Source organism: Panthera pardus, unplaced genomic scaffold (genome assembly GCF_024362965.1).
Source record: "Panthera pardus isolate Hobbes unplaced genomic scaffold, ASM2436296v1 HiC_scaffold_24, whole genome shotgun sequence".
Taxonomy (NCBI): Eukaryota; Metazoa; Chordata; class Mammalia; order Carnivora; family Felidae; genus Panthera; species Panthera pardus.
In genome coordinates, this window is record NW_026526810.1 from 103,014,886 (window position 1) to 103,034,819 (window position 19,934).

General features: G+C 47.9%; 1 protein-coding gene across 2 annotated transcripts in view; it reads left to right on the forward strand.

Moving 5' to 3' along the window:
* Nucleotides 1-1,157: 1,157 nt before the first annotated feature.
* PLEKHG3 (pleckstrin homology and RhoGEF domain containing G3) overlaps nt 1,158-19,934 on the forward strand; it is a 41,787-nt gene continuing 23,010 nt past the window's right edge. Inside the window, exon 1 of one of the 2 annotated variants that reach the window (XM_019451564.2) lies at nt 1,158-1,517. Coding sequence is in view for 1 of the 2 variants with exons in the window: in XM_019451563.2 (XP_019307108.2) it covers nt 16,137-16,160 (24 nt within the window). In the remaining variant the exon portion in view is untranslated. Of the gene's footprint in view, nt 1,518-16,083; nt 16,161-19,934 lie in introns of those variants that run through there. The other variant, XM_019451563.2, reaches the window with a different exon arrangement.

Below are 19,934 nucleotides of genomic sequence, written 5' to 3' on the forward strand. Positions count from 1 at the left end.
ACCCCCAAACTCCTTCCGCAATCTCGGCTTTCACCTTCCCAGTCCGCGAATGTAGGGCTCTGCAAGCTTGGAGCAGACCCTCCCTCCCCGAGGCATGTGGGTCCGGCTTCCGGGGCCGGTCAGGCCCAGCGCTTACCCTTTTCCCGGCCGTCTGGAGCCGAGAGCCCCGCAATCTACACCCCACCCTCTGCCAGGATCCTGTTTCAAAGTCACCTGAAAGCCATTTCCTTCCGCTCCCGCCATCTCAACTCCCCTCCCCTCCCTGTAAATCACCTGGAGTTTGCATTTGCCTGGAGCTTTTTTTTTTTTTAAAGCTTGTTTTCTTTTTGACGAGAACTTTACTTGTCGTTTACTATACACATTTGTCTACACAGAACCTAGTGATTCTGTATCAGTGTCCCATTCCTTCTCCCTAGGAACTGGTGATAATGCCTACCCAGTGGGACCTCTGCTGGGGTCCCACCCTGGGCTTCTCTCCTGCCTTGTGCTGGACAGCATCTTTTGTCTATCTTTCTTGATGAATTATTTTGCGTTTTAAAATTTATGATCTTGCTCAAAATCTAGCCTGTCCTTATTGAGAGCCCCCCCCCCCCCAGGTGTGTGCCTTTCCATACCCATAAGATTACATAAAGACATAAAAACGGAAGGAGACGGGTTCTCTGTCTTCGTTTCACGAAAACGTGGTTCTCTATTACACAGGTTTCCGCATCTTGTTTTACCCACCGAGTTTTGGTGGACTCCCGCCAAGTTACCAGTTTCTTCATCTCGTCAGCTTCTCAGAGGCTTGGATTTACATTTGTAAAGGGTCACAGGGACCGAGCTGCGGTGAGGCATTCTTGACGTGCCTTTCGGACTCCAAACGGCCGAGGTGACCTGCTCCAGCAGGATCGAGACCCCCGATGCCGATCACAACTAATGTCCTACTAGAAAGCCCCCTTTCCTGTCCGCACAATGAGGGATGTTTGGCTATGACACCGGGGTGACCCCCACCACGTGCGTCATTGAATCTACGAACATCTAGGCGGCCGGGGAGCCGCTCGCGTGGGGCGGGACGGTCACCGTCCGGACGGCGCGCTCGCCCCACCTGCGGGGTTAATCATTAGCGGCGCACGATCCCCTTTACCCCGGGCTCCAGCTCGCCGCGTCGCGAAGTTTCCCCGGGTCCCCGCGGAGCCGCCAATTGCTGGATTCCAGCGGCGGGCCCGAGTCTCCACCCACTGGAAAAATTCCTGGCCCGCTCCTCCCTCTCTCCTCCCTCCCGCCGCAGCTCCGGCTGCGCTCGCCCGGCCCCGACTTCCTGCCGGGCGCTGGGAAGGCGCGCGCGGGCTGGGGTCCCCGGGGGCCGCGCCTGCAGCGGGCCGCGTCCCGGGCAGCCGAGGGGCTGGGCAGTGGGCGGGAGCGGCGGGCAGCCTCAGCCACTGCCGAGAGCGACTTTCAAACTCGCGCCCGCGTCGCGGCCGCACCTGGGCAGCCTCTCGCGCCGAGCGTGCCGGACCCAGCGGGGCGGCGACCGTGCGGTGAGTGGCCCTCGATTCTCCCCTCTCCCTCCGCCAGTGGCAGCGCCTACAGCCCCTCCGAGACCCCCTCCTCCCCACTCCCGGGCCCTCGCTCCAGCCCCCCGCGGGGTGAGGACTCGGGGCGGCTGAGGAGGGCCCGGGGCCGCGTTGGCGCCTTCCAAGGCGACCTCCCGGCAGAGGACCGGAGCGCGGGAGGCTCGTGCACGGAGACATTTTCTGTCCTGTAGCCCCCACCCCGGAAACAAAAGGAGCGAGCGCGCCAGGTGGCTCCGGGAGGCCCCGTTTGAAAGTGGGGAAGCCCGCGAGGTTGCGCCCACCGGCTCCCCCTGCGCGCTCGGTCGCCCTAGGGCTGGCCCTTGCCTCGGACTGTGGGCCCCGGGCCGGGTGGACCCTTTTGCGGAATGACCCCAACCTCTGGTCCAGGGAGCCCAAGGGGCGCCAGCAGCCTGTTCCGGGTTGGTGCCACACGGTGCTCGCTCTTGGGAATCTCTCCTCCTGTACTGAAGGGATTAGAGGGGGTGCCAGAAATGAGGTGTCGGGAGCCGAAGGCATAGAAGCCACTGGCTGCCACTGTCTACCTCGACCTCACCCACTCCTGAAATCTGTTTGGTTAATTTTCTCTCTTCTCAGCTCTTTGGTTTGGAAAGCTAGGATAAGACGTGCAAACTTGAAATTTCAGGACATTTTTCGGTAGCTACTTTTACTCCTTGGCGCTGCTTTTGAAAACAAAAGGAAGAACGGAGTGGGAAATGTGCTGGTAGGAGGCTGGAGAGGTGTGGCCCCGGGGTGGGGGTGGGGAGGCGGTCTCAGTGGCCACGGCAAGGGTTTCATTCTTGAGGCCATTTGCTAAAGTGTTGGCTGATGAAGGAGGCTGTCTTCTGCTCCGGAGCCCCTCGTGAGGCGACTCAGACTGCATCATACTACATTGAACCCTAGACTGGGGGTTCCCAGAGTCTCCCCAGCCCTGCCTCTTCATGCAGCCCAATCACATCGACCTTGCTTAAGAAATAGTAAGTAGGGAGAGTAATGACAGCCCAGGAGGACTTCCCCTTTGAGCACATCGCTTGCTTTTCTTTTTGGAAAGTGCCTTTCTAGCACCTTCCTTGCTGGACTGAGAGTGGAATCCTGATTGACTTCAGCTGGGAATGACTTCATTCCAACCATCCCCAGCAGAAAACCTAGAGAGTAAGAATCAAAGGAAGATGTACCCCTTCTGTTATTCATCCCTTCCCGTGATCCTGGGGTGCCTCATCTCGTCCTTCTAAGCCTGCTGTTAATACTCCTGCTGCTGAACCCTTTCCCTTCCCTGAGGGCAGGGCAACCTCTTGGCTCCCTGGATATCCTGCTCTGGGTAAACCAAGTCCTAGAAGCAGAGGGAGTGCTTTAAAAGCTGTTTTGCGGGGCTTTTCCACTGCCTTTTAGTAGACGTGGGCTATTAAGGAGAGTGGAAAGAGCACTAGCCTTGGAGTCCACTTGATCTTAGCCAAGGCCGACAAGCGATGGCCTTGGAGTCCAGCACAGGATTTTGCTTGAGTTTTAATCCTGGCTCTACTGCATAGCATTAAAGATTGGTAAAGTCGCTTGAGCTGGAAGGCACCTCTGACTAGCCTGCTCTATCTACACATGAAGGCAGTAGAGCCCAGAGATGTGAGGTGGTTTGAGCCTTATCCCTGTTGGCCAAATAGGGGCTAGAACTCAGATTTCCTTCTCTGGCTAATCCATGCTTTCTCCAACATGACCTGGGCATGTCACACATCTTTCAGACTCCCGTTTCCACTGGAGTAAAGTGGGGTACTTGCCTGCGTTTCCTATAGAGGCTGTGGTAAGGATCAGATGAAGCCAGAGACGTGGAAAGTGCTCCATGAGCTCCTATACAAAATAAAGAGCTCCCTGTGACTGGGAGGAACTCTCAAGAGCTTTACAGTTACTGGATATGTCCCATATGTGCCATAGGAGATGGCAGATACCAGGATCCTATGGTGGAAGTTTACATCCGTGGCCTGTGATATCAGCTCCAGGGTAAACATTTGGCTTACCAAATCCACAGCTAACCCAGGGTCACTGTGTTTACACAGGAGGAGGCCAAAGGCCATGGCCTGAGTGATGACCAGGGCTGTAGGGGAACAGGGACTGTGTTCCAGACTTGTGGCTGGCCCCTTCACCTCCCCCCGCCCCCTCCCACCCAGAACTTTGTGAAGGCTCTGGCTCCAAGCCTGGAGGGGTTGCCACAAGCCCAGGCCCCAGTGCTGACTTTGGAGGGTTAATTGTGGCGCCATCTAGCTATTCTCTGTTGTGTTGGGGGTTGAGGGGACTCTTGGCTTTGGGAGGGTGTTGCCTTTGCAGCTGCACTGAGGGGCCTCTTCAGCTCCTCATTTGCCTCCCTCCCCCCACCCCAGGCTGCCCTTCTGGCCCAGGCCTCTGCTCTGTGCCGCCTCTCGCCTCTCTGGCCAGCTGCGTGTCCATAGGCCTTTGTTCCAGGGCTGCCTGCCTGCCCTCCCCAGCAGAAGCCCTCGGGCTGGGGCCTTGGCAGCTGGAAATCACTACTGCCAGCAGGAAAGGCTTTACTGGAGTCCACAGGGGACCTGGCAGACCTTCATTTCCTCTTAATTGGACTCCTCTTAGGGCTCCTAACTTGCTCTCTTTTTCTCATCTCACTTCTTCCCCTGAATGGATGGATCATCCTCTTTTTCTTCTTCCAGTTAGGCTTCTTAAGGTGTATTTTAAAGTATTCATTTATTCAACATTTATTTGGCACCTACTGTATATGAATATAGATGCAGGGGACACACCAGTGAACAAAGGATAACAAAAATCCTTGACCTCGTGGCACTGACTTCTAGTGGGGGAAGCCAACAGTAAAGCAAGGTAGAAAGTGAATAGAAAGCATGTCAGCGATAAGCAGAAACATGTGATAGGGAAGGTGGATGCACATTGCCGTGGAAGGGGTGAGATGGCATTTTTAGATGGGGTGGCCTGGGAAGCCTCCTGAACAAGGATATTTGAGATAATGCCTGAGGGAAGTATTTCCCTTTGTCTCTTTGCTTGAAACCCAGTTAAGCAACCCACTGTGGAACTGAGGGGCAGGGTTTGGAATTGGGTGCACCTGGATTTGGATCCCAGCTTTCCAGCTTGCTAGCCCTGCGGTGCTAACCTCTAAGTCTATGTTTCTCACCTGTAAAATGGCATTAGTCATCATTCCTACCACGTACGGTATTGTGTGACCATGAACAATGAGAACCAATGTTCAGTGCTTCGCACAGCCTACAGAGGTGTTCAATACATGATAATCTTATTATTTCTCCAAACAAATTGTGCAGGGGTAGTCCAAGATATTAAATGCCATCGCCAAGGACTCTGGATGAAAGGCTTTGCATTTCAAGTGTTAGGCAGGGGTGGGGAATTGGAGGGAGGTAAAAACAGAAACCTTGGTTAGCGCAGGCTTTCTCGTTAGTGAGACTTTTCTACCCTATCCTAGGTTCCCGATGGGCTGGACTCCCAGGTGTGTGCCTCTTTCCCAGGCAACGGGTGAGCTGGGGGTAGCCCCGGCCCTCCCTTGCTCTGGAAATCCCCCTGCTTTTAAACAGCCCTGATGAATCACACCGTGGTCCTTGGCCTCTCCACCCTGCCTCACAGCTGGGAAGGCTATCCGCCCCTCTCCCAGGGTCCTGTAGATAACTTATGTTCCAAGAGGGAGTGAAAGGGGTGGGGAAGATGAGGGAGGGGGAGGGGAGGGGAGGCCTGGGCAGATTGCGTAGGTGGCAAGAGGATTGTGAAGGGGGCTTATCTTGGGTTCTGCCTGGACTCTAACTGTTCAGCTCTGTGCTGCATCCGCCCGGCTAGTCTGAGGAGTCTCTTTTAGCTGGAACCACGGACCTCAAAGGGAGGGGCCTGATCTAAGACTGCTGTCAAAGCTGTGGTGAGCGGTTTCCTGGGGGCCCTGCCCTGGCTCAGGAAGCAGGGATGGGCTGTGGGGGGTGAGGCCCAGGGAAGTGGTCATCAGCCAGACCACACCCCCTGAGGGCCCTGTGGCACACGCAGGACAGCAGGCAGGCCCTGTGGTGACGGGGTTTTCTGGGCCTGCCAATTGGTGCCTAGAGACTGCATAAGGCTGGTTATAATCTGGCCTCAGAGAAAGTTGCAAACAGGCATTTTTGTGATTTGGGGTGGCCATAAGTCAGGAGAAGGAAAACCGGGCAGGGCCCTGTACCCCATGATCAGAAGGAGGTGCATCTGGAGATGCTAGCAGCCGCTCTGGGGGTTAGCTGCCTGGGATGAAGGCCTGTCTTGTGAACTGGGTCTCTCTGCTCTCTGCTCCTCATTTTGATTAGAAGCTCTCTGAGGAGAGAGTGCTTGATTCATCTTTGTTCCTGTATAACAGAACCCTATAAAGTGTAATCAACAGGGTGTGATGAGCTTGTGCCGAGGTCCCGTCCTGAGCATAATCTGGGCTTGGTGGTCTCATTTGCTCCTGGTTTTGTTCCATGGGATTTGGGAGAAGAAGGCAGCGGCGGGGGTCAGGGCCCACCTGGGTAGGCTGTTGCCATCTGGGAACACAGGCAAAGGGAGAGCCGGACTTTTTATGGTTCTCTTGCTGGCCTTTGGGGAGGGAGCCCTGGTTTAAGCTCGGGAAATGGGTTTTTAAGGACTCTCACTCTGCTTCCTGCTGAGCAGATTGTGGGGCTGGACACAGGTCCTGACGAAGGTTCCAGTGGGCGCAATGGTGGCCGTCCATGCAACCTTTTGGGAAACACAGTTTGAGAGTCCTTGAAGTTGCTGATTATTGCTGGGGTCCGGCTAAGAATAGAGGGAGGGATGCCGGAGGAGTAAAGTCTAGTTCTTACTGTGTAACAGCATCTCAAGAGGAGAGCTGGAACTACAGGTATTGGAAGCTCTCAAAAATTCATATCCTTTACTCCCCAGGCTGCAAGACTGTGTGTGTGTGTGTGTGTGCGCGTGCGTGCGTGCGTGCGTAAATTGGAGGTTCTTGAGCAACATTTGGCAAGTGTTGACAAGAAAAGGGAACCAGTATTCATGTAGCCTCTCTCTGTCCTGCACATTGCTACATCCCAATTCCTGCACATTGCTTCCTGCGTCGTAGGATTCCAATAAACACTTGCTGTATAAGTGAACATAAGTAAATATTTGCTGCTGTGTAATGAAACCTTAGGAATTAAAGAAATTTTCACATTCTTCACAAATGTTCTATTCCTGTCTAAAAATGCCTAGGATATTTGGGGAGGTTAACCTGTGGTTAGCTGCTGTGACGGAGGGGCAGGCAGCTCTGTATTCCCGCAGCCTGGAAAAGTGGAAGGGTGCTGACTGGAGTCCCTGGGACCAGTCCTGCCAGGCCCGTGGCAGGATTTGCCCCCATGCAAAGTGGACAGAAGGGGTGCTTGTGGTTTTGAGTATAGTTCATCCCATGATATGTCCCATAATATCCCACAGAAGGCAGTGGGTCCCCTCTAGTGTGCTCCTCAGGACTTGTCCTACCTGTGGTCCTGCTTATCTGCATATAGTCAAGACCTCTAATCAGCCAGGACTCCATTCCTACGTTTTTCTTCACACCAGCCCCCTCAGACTCTGTTTAACTTTTATGTATATGTTGTGTCATCCCGTTTCCAAGCCGACAGCTGAAAGGAAGCAGCAAAGGAAAGGCTGTAAAGAGACCAGCATAGAGAGGAAAAATGACCACGGAGCAACTGGGAGTTGACAGTAAGAGTGGACAGAGGTCGGAACGGCAGGAAGGGCAAGTACCTGCGTAAGAGCTGGGATCTCCTTAGGAGGAATGACCCTTAGGCAGGTGGTCATCATTTTGATAAGTGATGCTCTGCTGGTAATTGTGACCTTGAGTCGTCCAGAAAAGGTTAAATGATGTTCCCTTGACTGTTTCGGAAGGCATGCAAGGAAGCGTGTACCATTTTTAAAAGATTCCCAACCAGATTGACTACAACTTTTAAAAGTGTTGATACTTGAGTAAGAATATCACTACTCCTCTGGACAAGGCAGAATAAGTGGTGTTACCCACTGCCACAGATAAGGAAACGCAGTCCACCCAAGGTTGGAAATGTGTCCAGGAGCACTCAGCCAAGACTTGGCAGCGATGAGATTTGAATTTTTGAGTGACCCTGGGGCACAGGTGCACCGCTTTATCCAAGACTTTTTTCAAACTCTCTTGAGTTTTTTGGCTTTTTGGACAGCCCTCTCCTCAGGGGGTCCATCCGGCTAGTCAAGTAAAGCAGGTCCAGCCCTAATTCAGCTGCGCCCAGATGGCCTGCCAGGTATCCCAAAGGGCACTCGTCTTAGAAACAAGAATGCTTTCAGTACAGTTACAATTTAAGCATCCGCCTGGGTGCCACACAGCACTTTCAGAGGCCAGAAAATGACAGGGAGGAAGGAGCTGCAGTTTCAAACATCCCAGGCCTCTTTCCGAGGGAAGCTTTGTTCCTTTGTTTTGGTTCTGGATGCTGCTGAAAGGTGCTTCCGTGTGTGGCCTTGGTGCCGGTTGTTCTAGTCAGTCTTCAGGTGATGGGCCCGCCCCTGCCTAGGAACCCTGACCCAGCCTCGCTGTGTTCCCACTGTGCAGACCCGGCAAGTGGTAATTGTATCGTCCTTACCTCTCTCATTTATTGCGGAGATAGAATGTTACAGATGCAATCTCTTGGGGAAGTGTTCTTCCCTCCTTCCCCAGAAGTAAAATTCTCCCGACTATGATGTTTATTATTCCTTTGCATGTTTTTATACTTTACACTGTTGTCTATAAGTAGCATATGGTATTGTGTTGTTTTAATTTTGACCTATATAGCATCACGTTCAATGTGTTCTCCTTGAACTTGAATTTTTTATCCAACATTGTTACCTAGATTTATCCATGTGTGTTTTTTTTTATTAATGTTTATCTTGTTGAGAGAGCAAGCAGGGATGGGCAGAGAGAGAGGGAGAGAGAAATCCCAAGTAGGATCAATGCTGTTATTGCAGAGCCCCACGCGGGGCTCAGTCTCACAAACCGTGAAATCGTGACCTGAGTGGAAACCAAGAGTTGGACTTTAACCGATTGAGCCACCCAGGCACTCCCGTATTGGTATATTTAAATCTCATTTATTCATTCATCGCTTGTGTGGTATCTGTTGTAGAACTGTATCACCTTGCACTTACTGATGGACATTTTTTTCACCACTGCAAATAATACCGTGTTGAACATGCATGTCAGTCTTCTCTCCCAAGTACGTCAGCAGTGCGATTACTGGGTCATAAGTTGTGCTTTTCAAGATACTGTGAAACTGTCCCCAAATGATTTGTAAACAACTTATATTCTTACCAGAAATAGGAGAACTCCTATTTCGCCAACTTTTTTTTTTTTTTGTCTTTCAATCTTGTAGGTATGAGATGGTATTTTAAAATTATTTTTAAAAAGTGTTTTCTTTTTTTTCTTTTTCTTTTTTTTTTCATGTTTATTTAGAGAGAGAGAGAGAGAGTGCATACGTGGGCACACATGATTGCATATGGGGGAGGGGCAGAGAGAGGGGGAGAAAGAGAGTCCCAAGCAGGTTCCTTGCTGTCAGTGTAGAGCCCAACGTGGGCCTGGATCCCAGGAACCAGGAGATCGTGACCTGAACTGATATCGATTCAGATGTCCAACCAACTGAGCCACCCAAGTGCCCCAATAAAAGGGTTTTTAAAATTAACACTTTGGGGTGCCCGGGCGGCTCAGTTGGTTAGGCGTCTGGCTCTTGATGTTGGCTCAGGTCATGATCTCACGATTGATGGGATCAAACCCCTATTTGGGCTCTATCCTGACAGCGAGGAACCTGCTTGGGATTCTCTCTCCCCCTTTCTCTCTATCCTTCTTGCACACACTCGCTCTCTCAAAAGAAATAAAATTTACACTTTGATTACAGGTAGGGATGGACACTTTTCCTGTTTATTGGCCAATCATGTTATTATATGAGTCTTTGCCCTTTACGTTAAAAAATCTTTGTATTTAACTGGATAATATATCCGCATGATTCAAACTGCAAAAGAGAACACAGTGAAAAGTTTCCCATGCGTACCCCCCACGCCTCTCCCACGTGCTATCGGCTCTTGTAGACTTTTCCAGAGTTTTAATTGCCATTGTCTTTTAGGAGTTAAAAGATATATATGTTAAATAACTAATCTTTGGTATATTATATTCGTTACATAGAGCTGCGGGTTGTCTTAACTTTATTAATAATGTCAGTTTTCATAAGGAAGTTTTAATTTTAATGTCAGATTTACCAATCTTTTGTTTATACTTTCTGTCTCTTGTTCAAAAAATCCTCTCCTGCTCTGATTTTATAAATATATTATTTTAAATTTAAGTTTTGCTTCCCGTGCTTACATTTTAAATTCATTTTAAATTTTATATGAAATTGGATCTCAACTCTGGCTCCACACTAAAGCCTTATGAGGAGCTTTAAAAAGAAAGTACTGATGATGTCTGAGTATCACCTCAGATAAGACCAATAAAATAATATCTTGGGGCACCTGGGTGGCTCAGTCAGTTGAGCTTTTGACTTCGGCTCAGGTCATAATCTCACAGCCTGTGAGTTTGAGCCCTGCCTCGGGTTCTGTGCTGAGAGCTTGGAGCCTGGAGCCTGCTTCAGATTCTGGGTCTCCCTCTCTGTCTGCCCCTCCCCCCGCTTGCTCTGTCTGTCTCAAAAATAAATAAAAACATTAAAAAAACAAAAATAAAAATATCTTGGGGTGGGGCCCAGGCATGATTATGAAATGCCCTAGGTGACTTATGTCCAGGCAAGGTAGAGAACAATTCAACCTTGTAAGATCAAACTGATTTTCTTTTTCCAGAGGAGTAGCCAAATTTTCCAGTACGAGTTATTGAAGAGTCTATACTTTTCCCACTGACTTGTTACTTTTAAGATTCTATTGACTGATTTATAACTTTATTGAGACATTTCACATATCTTAAAATTCATCTATGTAAGGTGGTTAGTAGTTTTTAGTATGTTCACAGAGTTGTACAACCATTACCACTGTCCAATCCTAAAACAGTTTATGCCCCCTCAAAAAGAAACCCTATACCTATTAGCAGTCATTTCCATTTTTTCCCATCCCTCATCCCCAGGCAACCACAAATCTCCTTTCTCTCTCTATGCATTTGCCTATTCTGGATATTTCACATAAATGAGTTCATAAAAATGTATTTTATTATGACTAGCTTGATGTTTTCAAGAGTCATCCATGTTGTGGAATGTTATCGGATCTTCATTTTTTTTATTGCCAAATAATATTCCATTGTATGGATATACTGCATTTTGTTTATCATTTCATCGGTTGATGGACGTTTGAGCTGTTTCTGTATTTTGGCTGTTATGAATAACACCCTGTGAATGGTTATGTTCACCTTTTGTATGGACATATATTTTCAGTTCTCTTTAGTATATACCTAGGAGTAGAATTGCTGGGCCATATGGTAACTCTTTAGCTTTTTGAGAAACAGCTTGATTGTTTTCCAAATGAGCTGGACTCTTTTCCATTCTTACCAGGAGGGTGCAAAGGTTCTAATTTCTCCACATGATCGCTAATACTTGTTGAACATTGTTTTTATTTTAGCCATCCTAGTGGTTATGAAGTGGTATTAGCTATGGTTTTGATTGCATTTCCTTAATGCTTTATGATGTGGAGCATATTTTCATGTGGTTATTGGCCTTATGTATATCTTCTTTAGAGAAATGTCTATTCAAATCTTTGCCCATTTATAAATTGAGTTTTATTGTTGTTGTTGTAAGGGTTCCTTACATATTCTAGGTATGAGTCCGTTGTCCAGTATATGATTTACAACTGTTTTGTATTTTTTCCCATTTTGGAATTTGTTTTTTCTCTTTTCTTTTTTTTTTTCACTTTCTTGAGAGTGCCCTTTGGAACACTATAGTTTTTAATTTTGGTAAAGTCCAGTATATCAGTTTTATTTGTTTGTTTTGGTGCCTGTGCTTTTGATACTTAAGAAACCATTGCTCACCCAAGTTCAGCAAGATTTCCTCCTATGTTTTCTTCTAAAATTTTATTGTTTCGGGTCTTACATTTAGATCTGTGATACGTCTTGCCTTAGTTTTTGTGTATGGTGTAAACCAGATGTCCGGATTCATTCTTTCGCATGTGAATACCCAGTTGTCCTAGTATTACTTGTTGAAAGTCTCTTCCTGTCGAATTGTCTTAGTACCCTTGATGAAAATCATTTGGCTCTAAATGTGAGGTTTTATTTCTGTACTCTCAATTCTATTAATCTATGTCTGCCTTTATGCCAGTATAGCCAGTCTTAGTAAGTGTAGCTTTGTAGTTAGTTTTGAAATCAGGAACTGTGAGTCTTCCAATTTTGGTCTTTTCCAAGATTGTTTTGGTTATTCTGGGTCTCTTGCTTTTCCAGAGGAATTTTAGGATCAGCTTGTCAATTTCTGCAAAAATCCAGCTGAGATTTTCACAGAGATTGTGTTGAGCCTGTACATAGATTTGGGGAGTATTGCCAGCTTAGCAATGTTAAATGTTCTGATGCATTAGAACATGAGTTGTCTTTCCGTTTATTCAGATCTTCTTTAATTCTTTCAACAGTGTTTTGTGGTTTCCAGTACACAAGTCTTGCATTTTCCTTGTTACATATATTCCAAACCACTTTATGCTTTTTGCTATTATAAATGGTATTGTTTCATTTCTTCATTTCATTTTTGGATTGTTCACTGCCAATGTATAGGACTAGAATTGATTTTTATGTGTTGATCTTATATTCTGCTGTGTTGCTGAACTCTTTCATTAGTAGTAATGGTTTTACAGTGGATTTCTTAGGGTTTTCTATGTACAAGATTGTGTCATCTGTGAACAGAGATAGCTTTACTTCTTCCTTTTTTTAGTCTGAATGTCTTTTATTTCTTTTTCCTGCTTAATTGCCCTGATTACAACTCTAGTACAGTGTTGAATCGAAATGGCATGAGGGGACATCCTCGTCTTGTTCTGATCCTAGGGGAAGAGCAGTCAGTCTTTCTCCATTAAGTACCAAGTACCTATAGGTTTTTTGTAGATGCTCTTTGTAAGGATGGGAATGTTCTTTATTAATTAATTTTCTTTATTAATTAATAACTTTATTAATATCTTGACTTTTGGATGTTAACCCAATCTTGTATTTCTGGGATAAATCATATGGTCATAGTGTATACTCTTTTATGTGTTACTGGATTCAATTTGTTAGTATTTTGTTGAGGATTCTTGCATCTTTATTTATTAGGGATTTTAAACTATAGTTTTCTTGTGATGTCTGGTCTTAATATTGGAGTAATATGACCTCTAGAATGAGTTGGGAAGTGTTCCTTCCTCTTTTATTTCTGAAAGAGTTCGTAAAGAATTGGTATTAATTCTTCTTTAAGGTTTGGTAGAATTCATCAGTGGGGCCCTCTAGTCCTGGGCTTTTCTTTATTGAGAATTTTAAAATTACTAGTCAGTCTCTTTACTTGTGAACAGTTCTTGTCAGATTTTCTATTTCTTCCTGAGTCAGTCATTGATTTGTGTCACTTAGGAATTCGTTTGTCTAAGTTATCTAATTTATTGGCATATAGTTGTTTGTGGTATTTCCTTATAATCCTTGAAGATATTTATTTTCCGTCTTCAGTGTTCTCCATTTATACTATGCACGATATAGCTAAATGTAGCCGCCTTTTATTTTATTATTATTAAAAAAAATTTTTTTTAATATTTATTTTTGAGAGAGACAGAGACAGCATGTGAGTGGGTTAGGGGCAGAGAGAGAGGGAGACGCAGAAGTAGAAGCAGGCTCCAGGCTCTGAGCTGTCAGCACAGAGCCCGACGTGGGGCTCGAACTCACGAACTGTGAGATCATGACCTGAGCAGAAGTCTGACGCTCAACTGACTGAGCCACCCAGGCGCCCCTGTAGCCTTCTTTTAAATTTAACTTGTGTGTGCTTTCAATCAGAGGACAAATGTCTACCTTCTGTTCTGGAAAATTCATGTATGTTCCATCGTTGAAAATTGCCTCTCTCCCATTTTCCTTTTTGTTCTGGAACTTTCTGGATCTCTCTGTTCATATTTTCTATCTTCTCTTTTTGCACTGAAATCAGGATGACTTACTCAGGTTTGTTGTTTTTTTTTTTTTTTTTTTCTTTGCATGTCACTAATTCTCTAGCTGTGTTTAATTTTCTGTTTAACCTACCTATTGGGTTTTATTTATTTTTTTAAAGATTTTTTAAAGTGTTTTAAAATTTTTTATTTTTATTTTTTAAATATTTATTTATCTTGAGAAAGAGGGAGAGAGAGACAGAGACAGTGGGGAGGGTCTGAGAGAAAGAGGGAGGGAGAAAATCCCAAGCAGGCTCTGCCTTGTCAGCAAGAGGCTCAGTCTCATGAACTGTGAGATCATGACCTGAGTTGAAACCAAGAGTCCTATGCTAAACCCACCTAGCCACCCAGGCACCCCAGGATTTTTCTTTCAATTTTAAGTAATCTCTACAGCCAATGTGGGGTTTGAACTTACAACCCTGAAATCAAGAGTCGCATGCTCTACTGACTGAGCCAGCCCGAATGTATTGGGTTTTAAATTTCAATATCGTATATTTCATTTCTGTTTAGTACTTTTTCAAAGTCTTGCTCAGAGTTTTCTTTTCTTTTAGCTCTTGGAGTACCAATTTGTTCCATCTTTTTATTCCCTTGTGATGGCTGTTTGTTGTAGGGTTAGTAATGTTCATACTCTGCTCCTCGTCAGTGGTTGCAAAGAGTCGGATGCTTAAAAGTATATTTGGGAAGTCTGCACTTACTGGTGATGATGAGCTCTGGGACATATGAAATGTGTGGGTCGGTGGCTGAGGTGGAGTGGAGGAAAGGATTGTTGGGAGGCTCTTCCCCCAGAACTTTGCGGTGTGATTTCTTCTTACACAGGACTCCGCCCCAGAGTCCCCTCCTCCGAGCCTTCCCAGGCCTCTTGACCAAACAACGCCCCCATCCCCCACTCACACTCTTTTCCCTGCTTTATCTTCTTCATGACATTTATCACTACCCAGAAATATATTAGTCATTTGCCTACCATTTGTGTCCTTCCCACTGGGAGCGTAAGCTCCTTGATAGCAAGGCTTTGCCTTACGTATTGCCATGTTCTCAGGACCTGGCACACAGTTTATATTGCCACTAAATGTGAGTGAGTTTGAGTAATCCTGTTTTCAGACAGGAAGTCCTCTCAGCCTGGACGCTGCAGCTTTCAGCTGGGTTGGGTCTGACCAGGCAGCAGAGACGAGGTGAACAGCTTGGTTTTCCATTCCCCAACCTTTTTCTGGGCCTCCTCTAGGGAAGGTCTTTTTCTCCCGTAAGAGCTCGGAAAATACCAGCCACCCGTGTGCTTCATTGTGGCCTTTTTCTGGCATATGCTTGCACACCTGCCAAAATCAGTAGTAGGCATTTGAGTGCCAGAAGACCTGGGGGGAAAAGGGTACCCCCCACCCCCACCCCAAGATCTGGTCCGTAACTGCAGGAGGCTGTAACTGAGTTAAGAGGACAGAGCATTCACAGAAGACTCTTTAGGGTACTTGCCACTCACTGAGCTGCTGTGCGGATGAGTACCCCTCACTGTGACGGGGTGGAGAAGGGCAGCCAGTGCGCTCGGTCCTTGGGCCATCCCTCAACGGGCACAGAAACCGTTCCTGGAAGCTTCTAGGAGGGAGTTATGAATTCCCAGGTGACTCCATTTTGCCCTCTTTCTGCGGTTGCCCCTCAGTGTAGGAACTTGTTCTGAGCAAAGTGCCTGAGGGCGTTCCCACAAGGTGGGCTCGAGGGGTGTCATCTGCATCTCTTAAGGCCCCACCTGAGGCCACTTCGAGGAATGGCGAAGAGCTCTGGAAGCAGGATTCCAGGAAACCCTGGCTTTCCCCTCTTCCCTCCCTGTTGGGCCTTGGGTAAAGGAGCCCATGGCTCTGGACCTTGAGGTTGTTGTGAGGAGACTACACAGAGGTTTTGTTCAGCACAATGCCTGGTTCACCCCAATAATGTGCCAGTTGGTGTTCCAATCTGGCATTTCGGGAGCCACTCAGTTTCCTGATCTGTAAAATGGATAATAATGCCTGCTGCCCACCTGCCTCTTCCCTGTGCTCCTGGCTGTTGTAAGGACAAGGGTTAATATCCTCAGGCTTTGAGGGCCTGGGGTGGGGGAGGAGCCACATAAATGGAGTATTGTTGTGCTGGTGAATGATCTGGCTTTGTTCAAGTGTCTTCAGTATTTGACTTCCTGCAGTTAGTGTCCCCTTGTGTTTAATTGCTTAGATATTTGCATGTCCTCAGCCGGGCAGTGCATACCTGCCAGACTGTGGCCTGGGTCCTCACCCCGCTGGGGCCTGCTGAATTAGGGTGAGAAGCCTCATTTCCTCCGTCGGGGGGCCCCCCAGGCATCAGGAATGAAAGAAATGCAGAAAGTATGACCCACACGCAGAACTGGTTCTGAATAGGACGTTTATTGAAGAGCTTTTGCAGGAGGCGGCGGGCACTTTAATTCCCGAGGCTGTTGGTGGCAGCTCGCTGCTCGCCCCAAGCCTGTTAACCGCTCGGCTGCCGGGGCTGGGAGGGCGCAGCTCCCGGGCCCCAGGTGGCCCTCTCGGTGCTCCGATGGGAGCCCTTTTGAGGAAGGCGGTAGGTACCTGGCTGAGGCCAGGCCAGGGGGTACAAGGGGGCCTGACTCTCAGCTCTGGGCCTCCAGGCCTTTACAAACTACCCCGTGAAAGCTGGCCAGCCTCAGGTTTGGGGGCAAAAGGTAGGTTTCTCCCCTGGAGGTTCAGAAACCGAGGAACCCCATGTAGGTGTCGGAGAGCTGGGGTTTTTTTTGTTGATTTTTTTTTATCCTACCCTGGCTTCTAGTGGATTTGTCAACTGTGGCTGGGTAAGAGCAAGAGAGTCCCGTGTTCCTGTTTTAGAGGTGACTGTAGATGGTTCTCCTGGGGGTTTCGGAGGGCCTTTTGATTTCTGAACATTCAGAGTTGGCTGGTTAGAGAAGGGGCCGCAGTGTTGGAGCGACCCAGCACAAAAGCGCTTCAGCGCTGGGAAAAGCAGAGTTAATCTCCCACTTCTTCCTGAAGTTTCTTTTTCCCAGAATCCACGGAGGGTGGTTATTTTGGATAAAATCAAGTGGTGGCAGGTCAGCAAGTGAAAGGAAGTTCTCCCCCACCCTGTGTCCTCCCGGATGGACACTGCCAGGCAGGGGCTGTGCCCACCACTTCTGGATCTCCGGGCCACAGGAGCAGGGAGTTCAGGGAGCAGATTGCCACCCTGACTTGACTATGTTTTTAAATGTTGAGTCAAGGCCTTGCTTTTCCAGGAGCGGGACTGTGCTGCCCGGCCTGTGTTGCACCGTGCCACGTGCATCCCCTCACCCCAGAATCGTGACTTTGGTGACAGCCGCCCCTCCTGTCTGCATTCTGGTCTCCTAACCTCTCAGCTAAGGGAGACAGCTCCTTTCCTCCCACCTGGGAACTGGTTGGATGAGTTTCTTGGGCCTCCTTGGTTGAGGCCTCTTAGAAGGGAAGGGGCCAGGGGGGTGGAGACAGGTGCTGTGGGGTGGAGAGGGGCCCTCCTGGACTCTGGGAGAGGGATCCAGGAAGGGAAATGTATAAGGCCTTGCTGTCTAAAGGGCTTGGCTGCCTTTGAGAGTCGCCATTTGTTGTGAGAGCCTATACAGTCTGCCTTATAGAAGAAAATCCACTTTCTTAACTTCTCTGGGTCAGGCACCAGGCCCAAGATCAGCGTCCTGGGCAAAGAAGGAGGGGTATTGGAGCATTTTTGCTGTAGTGCCTGAGAGACGGGGAAGGCCAGAGTGGTTTGATGGATGGAAGCAGTTCACTAAGCGGTGTGGTGGGGAGCACTGCTGCTCACATTTACACACTTTTCTGGGTCTGGATGGTCATGCTCAGAAGTAGAGAGGAAGTTGCATTTGGGGTAGCCACCCTGTTGGCAGGTTGCCCCCTGATTCTAATTTGCTTAGGGCGGGAACGTGAGAATTTGGGGAAGGGAAAAAGTCCTCAGGTGATGAGATGTATTCTGATCAGTCCCCAGCCCAGGAGAGAGCCTTTGGCCTGGAACCCCAATGGGACATTCTCTTCTGGTTAAGCCCCCATCTCTCAGTTTTCTTGGTTTCAGAAGCTTCTAATTTACACGAAGCTTTGTGTCTTCACCTTTACTGGGATCCTCCTTTCTGCCCCCTTCACAAGGGTTGGAATGGGTCCTGTTCTTTCTAGCAGATGCTTCCCTGGGTCCTTCTCTTTTTCTCCTCCCTGAAGCTCTCTACGAATAGTCAGCAACTTCTTGGGCCTCTGGATTCTTCCTGAACACTCTTTGGCTATATGGACCCCTGCTCCCATAGTCCCACGTGGGGTTTGTCGCTTTTTGGGGCATATTCTCACACCTCATCTCCCAGAGCCCTTCCCTTACTGTTCCGGTAGTTGTTCTTCCAGGCATGGCTCGGGTGTGTCCTTTCCCGCCATTGCCGATGCCTACAGTCTCTCCCATTCCTGCCAGCCTGGCCTCTTGCTGCCAGCCACCCCAGGTCCTTGGGACGTCCATATCCTTTTGGGACTCAACTCTTCCATGCTGCTGCCTTTGCGTCAAGGGCCCTCACATCCCTTCACCTGCCAAGTAAAAGCTTATTCATCATTCAAGGCTCAGCTGAACTATCACCTCCTTTAAAGCTGCCCAGGTCACCCAGGTGGCACTAGTTATTCCCTCTTCCTGTGGGCACAGTTTATGTATTTGTACTTCTGTACCAGCCCTCAAGGCATTGCTTTGTGGATAATTTGTGTAATTTTTCCTTCTAGAATTGGTTCCTCAAAGACAGGGACAAGGTCTTCTTCATTTCAGTATCCCTAGGGCCTAGCATCATGCTCAGAAGTGTGGAATGAATTCCCAAAACTAGAGACAGTCTTGAACTCCCATGCTGCTCATGACCCCATTCTCTACCTCCTTTTGTTATTGATGGGCTTGTCTTGTTTCTCTTGATAGAGTATCCGCTCTTGAGAGCAGGCTGTGTGTGTGATTCATCTCTGTGTCTCCCACAAGGCTGCCACAATGTCTTTGTGCAAAGTGAGTGCTTGAAAATACTTGTCCAGTGAATTCTGAAGCTCACGACTTAGGAAGGGCAAGGACTGTTATCTCTAAATGAGAGGGTAGACACTGGCACAGATCGCTCACTGCCTTACTCCTTATCTGTCATCCAGCTTATTGGGGGCAGAGCTGGGGCTGGTTTTGAGCAGTGCTGGCTGGAGTCCCTGGGCTCATACACTTTCTGCTGCTATGCCCCTCTTTGATATTCTCTGTGATTTAGGAAATGGGTGAATAGCAAGGCTCTTCCCACTACCTGATGGTTTTATGTCCTTCCCATGCCCACCTTGGTGCTGGATTTTATTTTATTGTTTTTTTTAAACCCAAGGACTAGTGAGGCACCTGGGTGGCTCAGACATCCGACTCTCGACTTTGGCTCAAGTCATGATCCCACGTTTTGTGGGTTCGAGCCCCGCATTGGGCTCAGCTCTCATAGTCAGAGCCTGCTTGGGATTTTTATTCTCTCTCCCTCTCTCTCTCTCTCTCTCTCTCTCTCCCTCCTCTGCTCTCGTGCTCTCTCTCAAAAATAAATAAATAAAAACTTAAAAAGAAAGAACCAACTCAGGGACTAGTGTCAAGGATGATTTTTATTGATCTCCTACTTGTGCTTTTGCTACCTTACATTTCCTTAAATTCTGTTCCTGCTCAGGCTTGTTACTACCCTCCATAGCTCTGTTCCTCTTTAGCTCCCTGGTAGCACATGCCGTCTCTCCCTGTAGAACCCTGAGGAATGTGCCTTGCCTGCTAGAGCAAAGGACTCTGACTCACTTACACTTCATCTTCTGGTTTGTCCTTTCTGTTGGGCATGGATATCAGACTGTTTTCCTTTCCAGCTGAATTGCTTTCTGTTTTTTCATGTAAGATCATGGTTCAAATCGATGTTGGGATTATAAACGATGAATGGTTGGTGGGGGAGGATTAGGTCATGCTAGTTCACCAAGTTTAACACTTTCATCTTTATTATTAATTTGGGATGTGGGTAAACATTTTAGGCACAAATGGGAAAAAAATCTCTTGTCCCAGTGCTTGTGGAACAAACTTTATCAATCCTTGTCATCCTGCCATTTATAGTGGGCTTACTGTGTGTCAGATGTACAAATTGGTTTTTGTATCATCTCAGCCTTGGAGACCAGTGAGGTTGGTGCTATTGTTCTCATTTTGCAGATGAGGAACTTGAAGCTGTAAGCCCTTGGGGAGGGCAGGTGGCTTGCCCAAGGCCACACGGGGCCTGTGAAGGAGCAGCTGGCTTTCAGACCGGGTCTGCCTGACTCCAAAGCCTGTGAATCCATTTAGCACGTGTAACCTCTGCTCCATGGA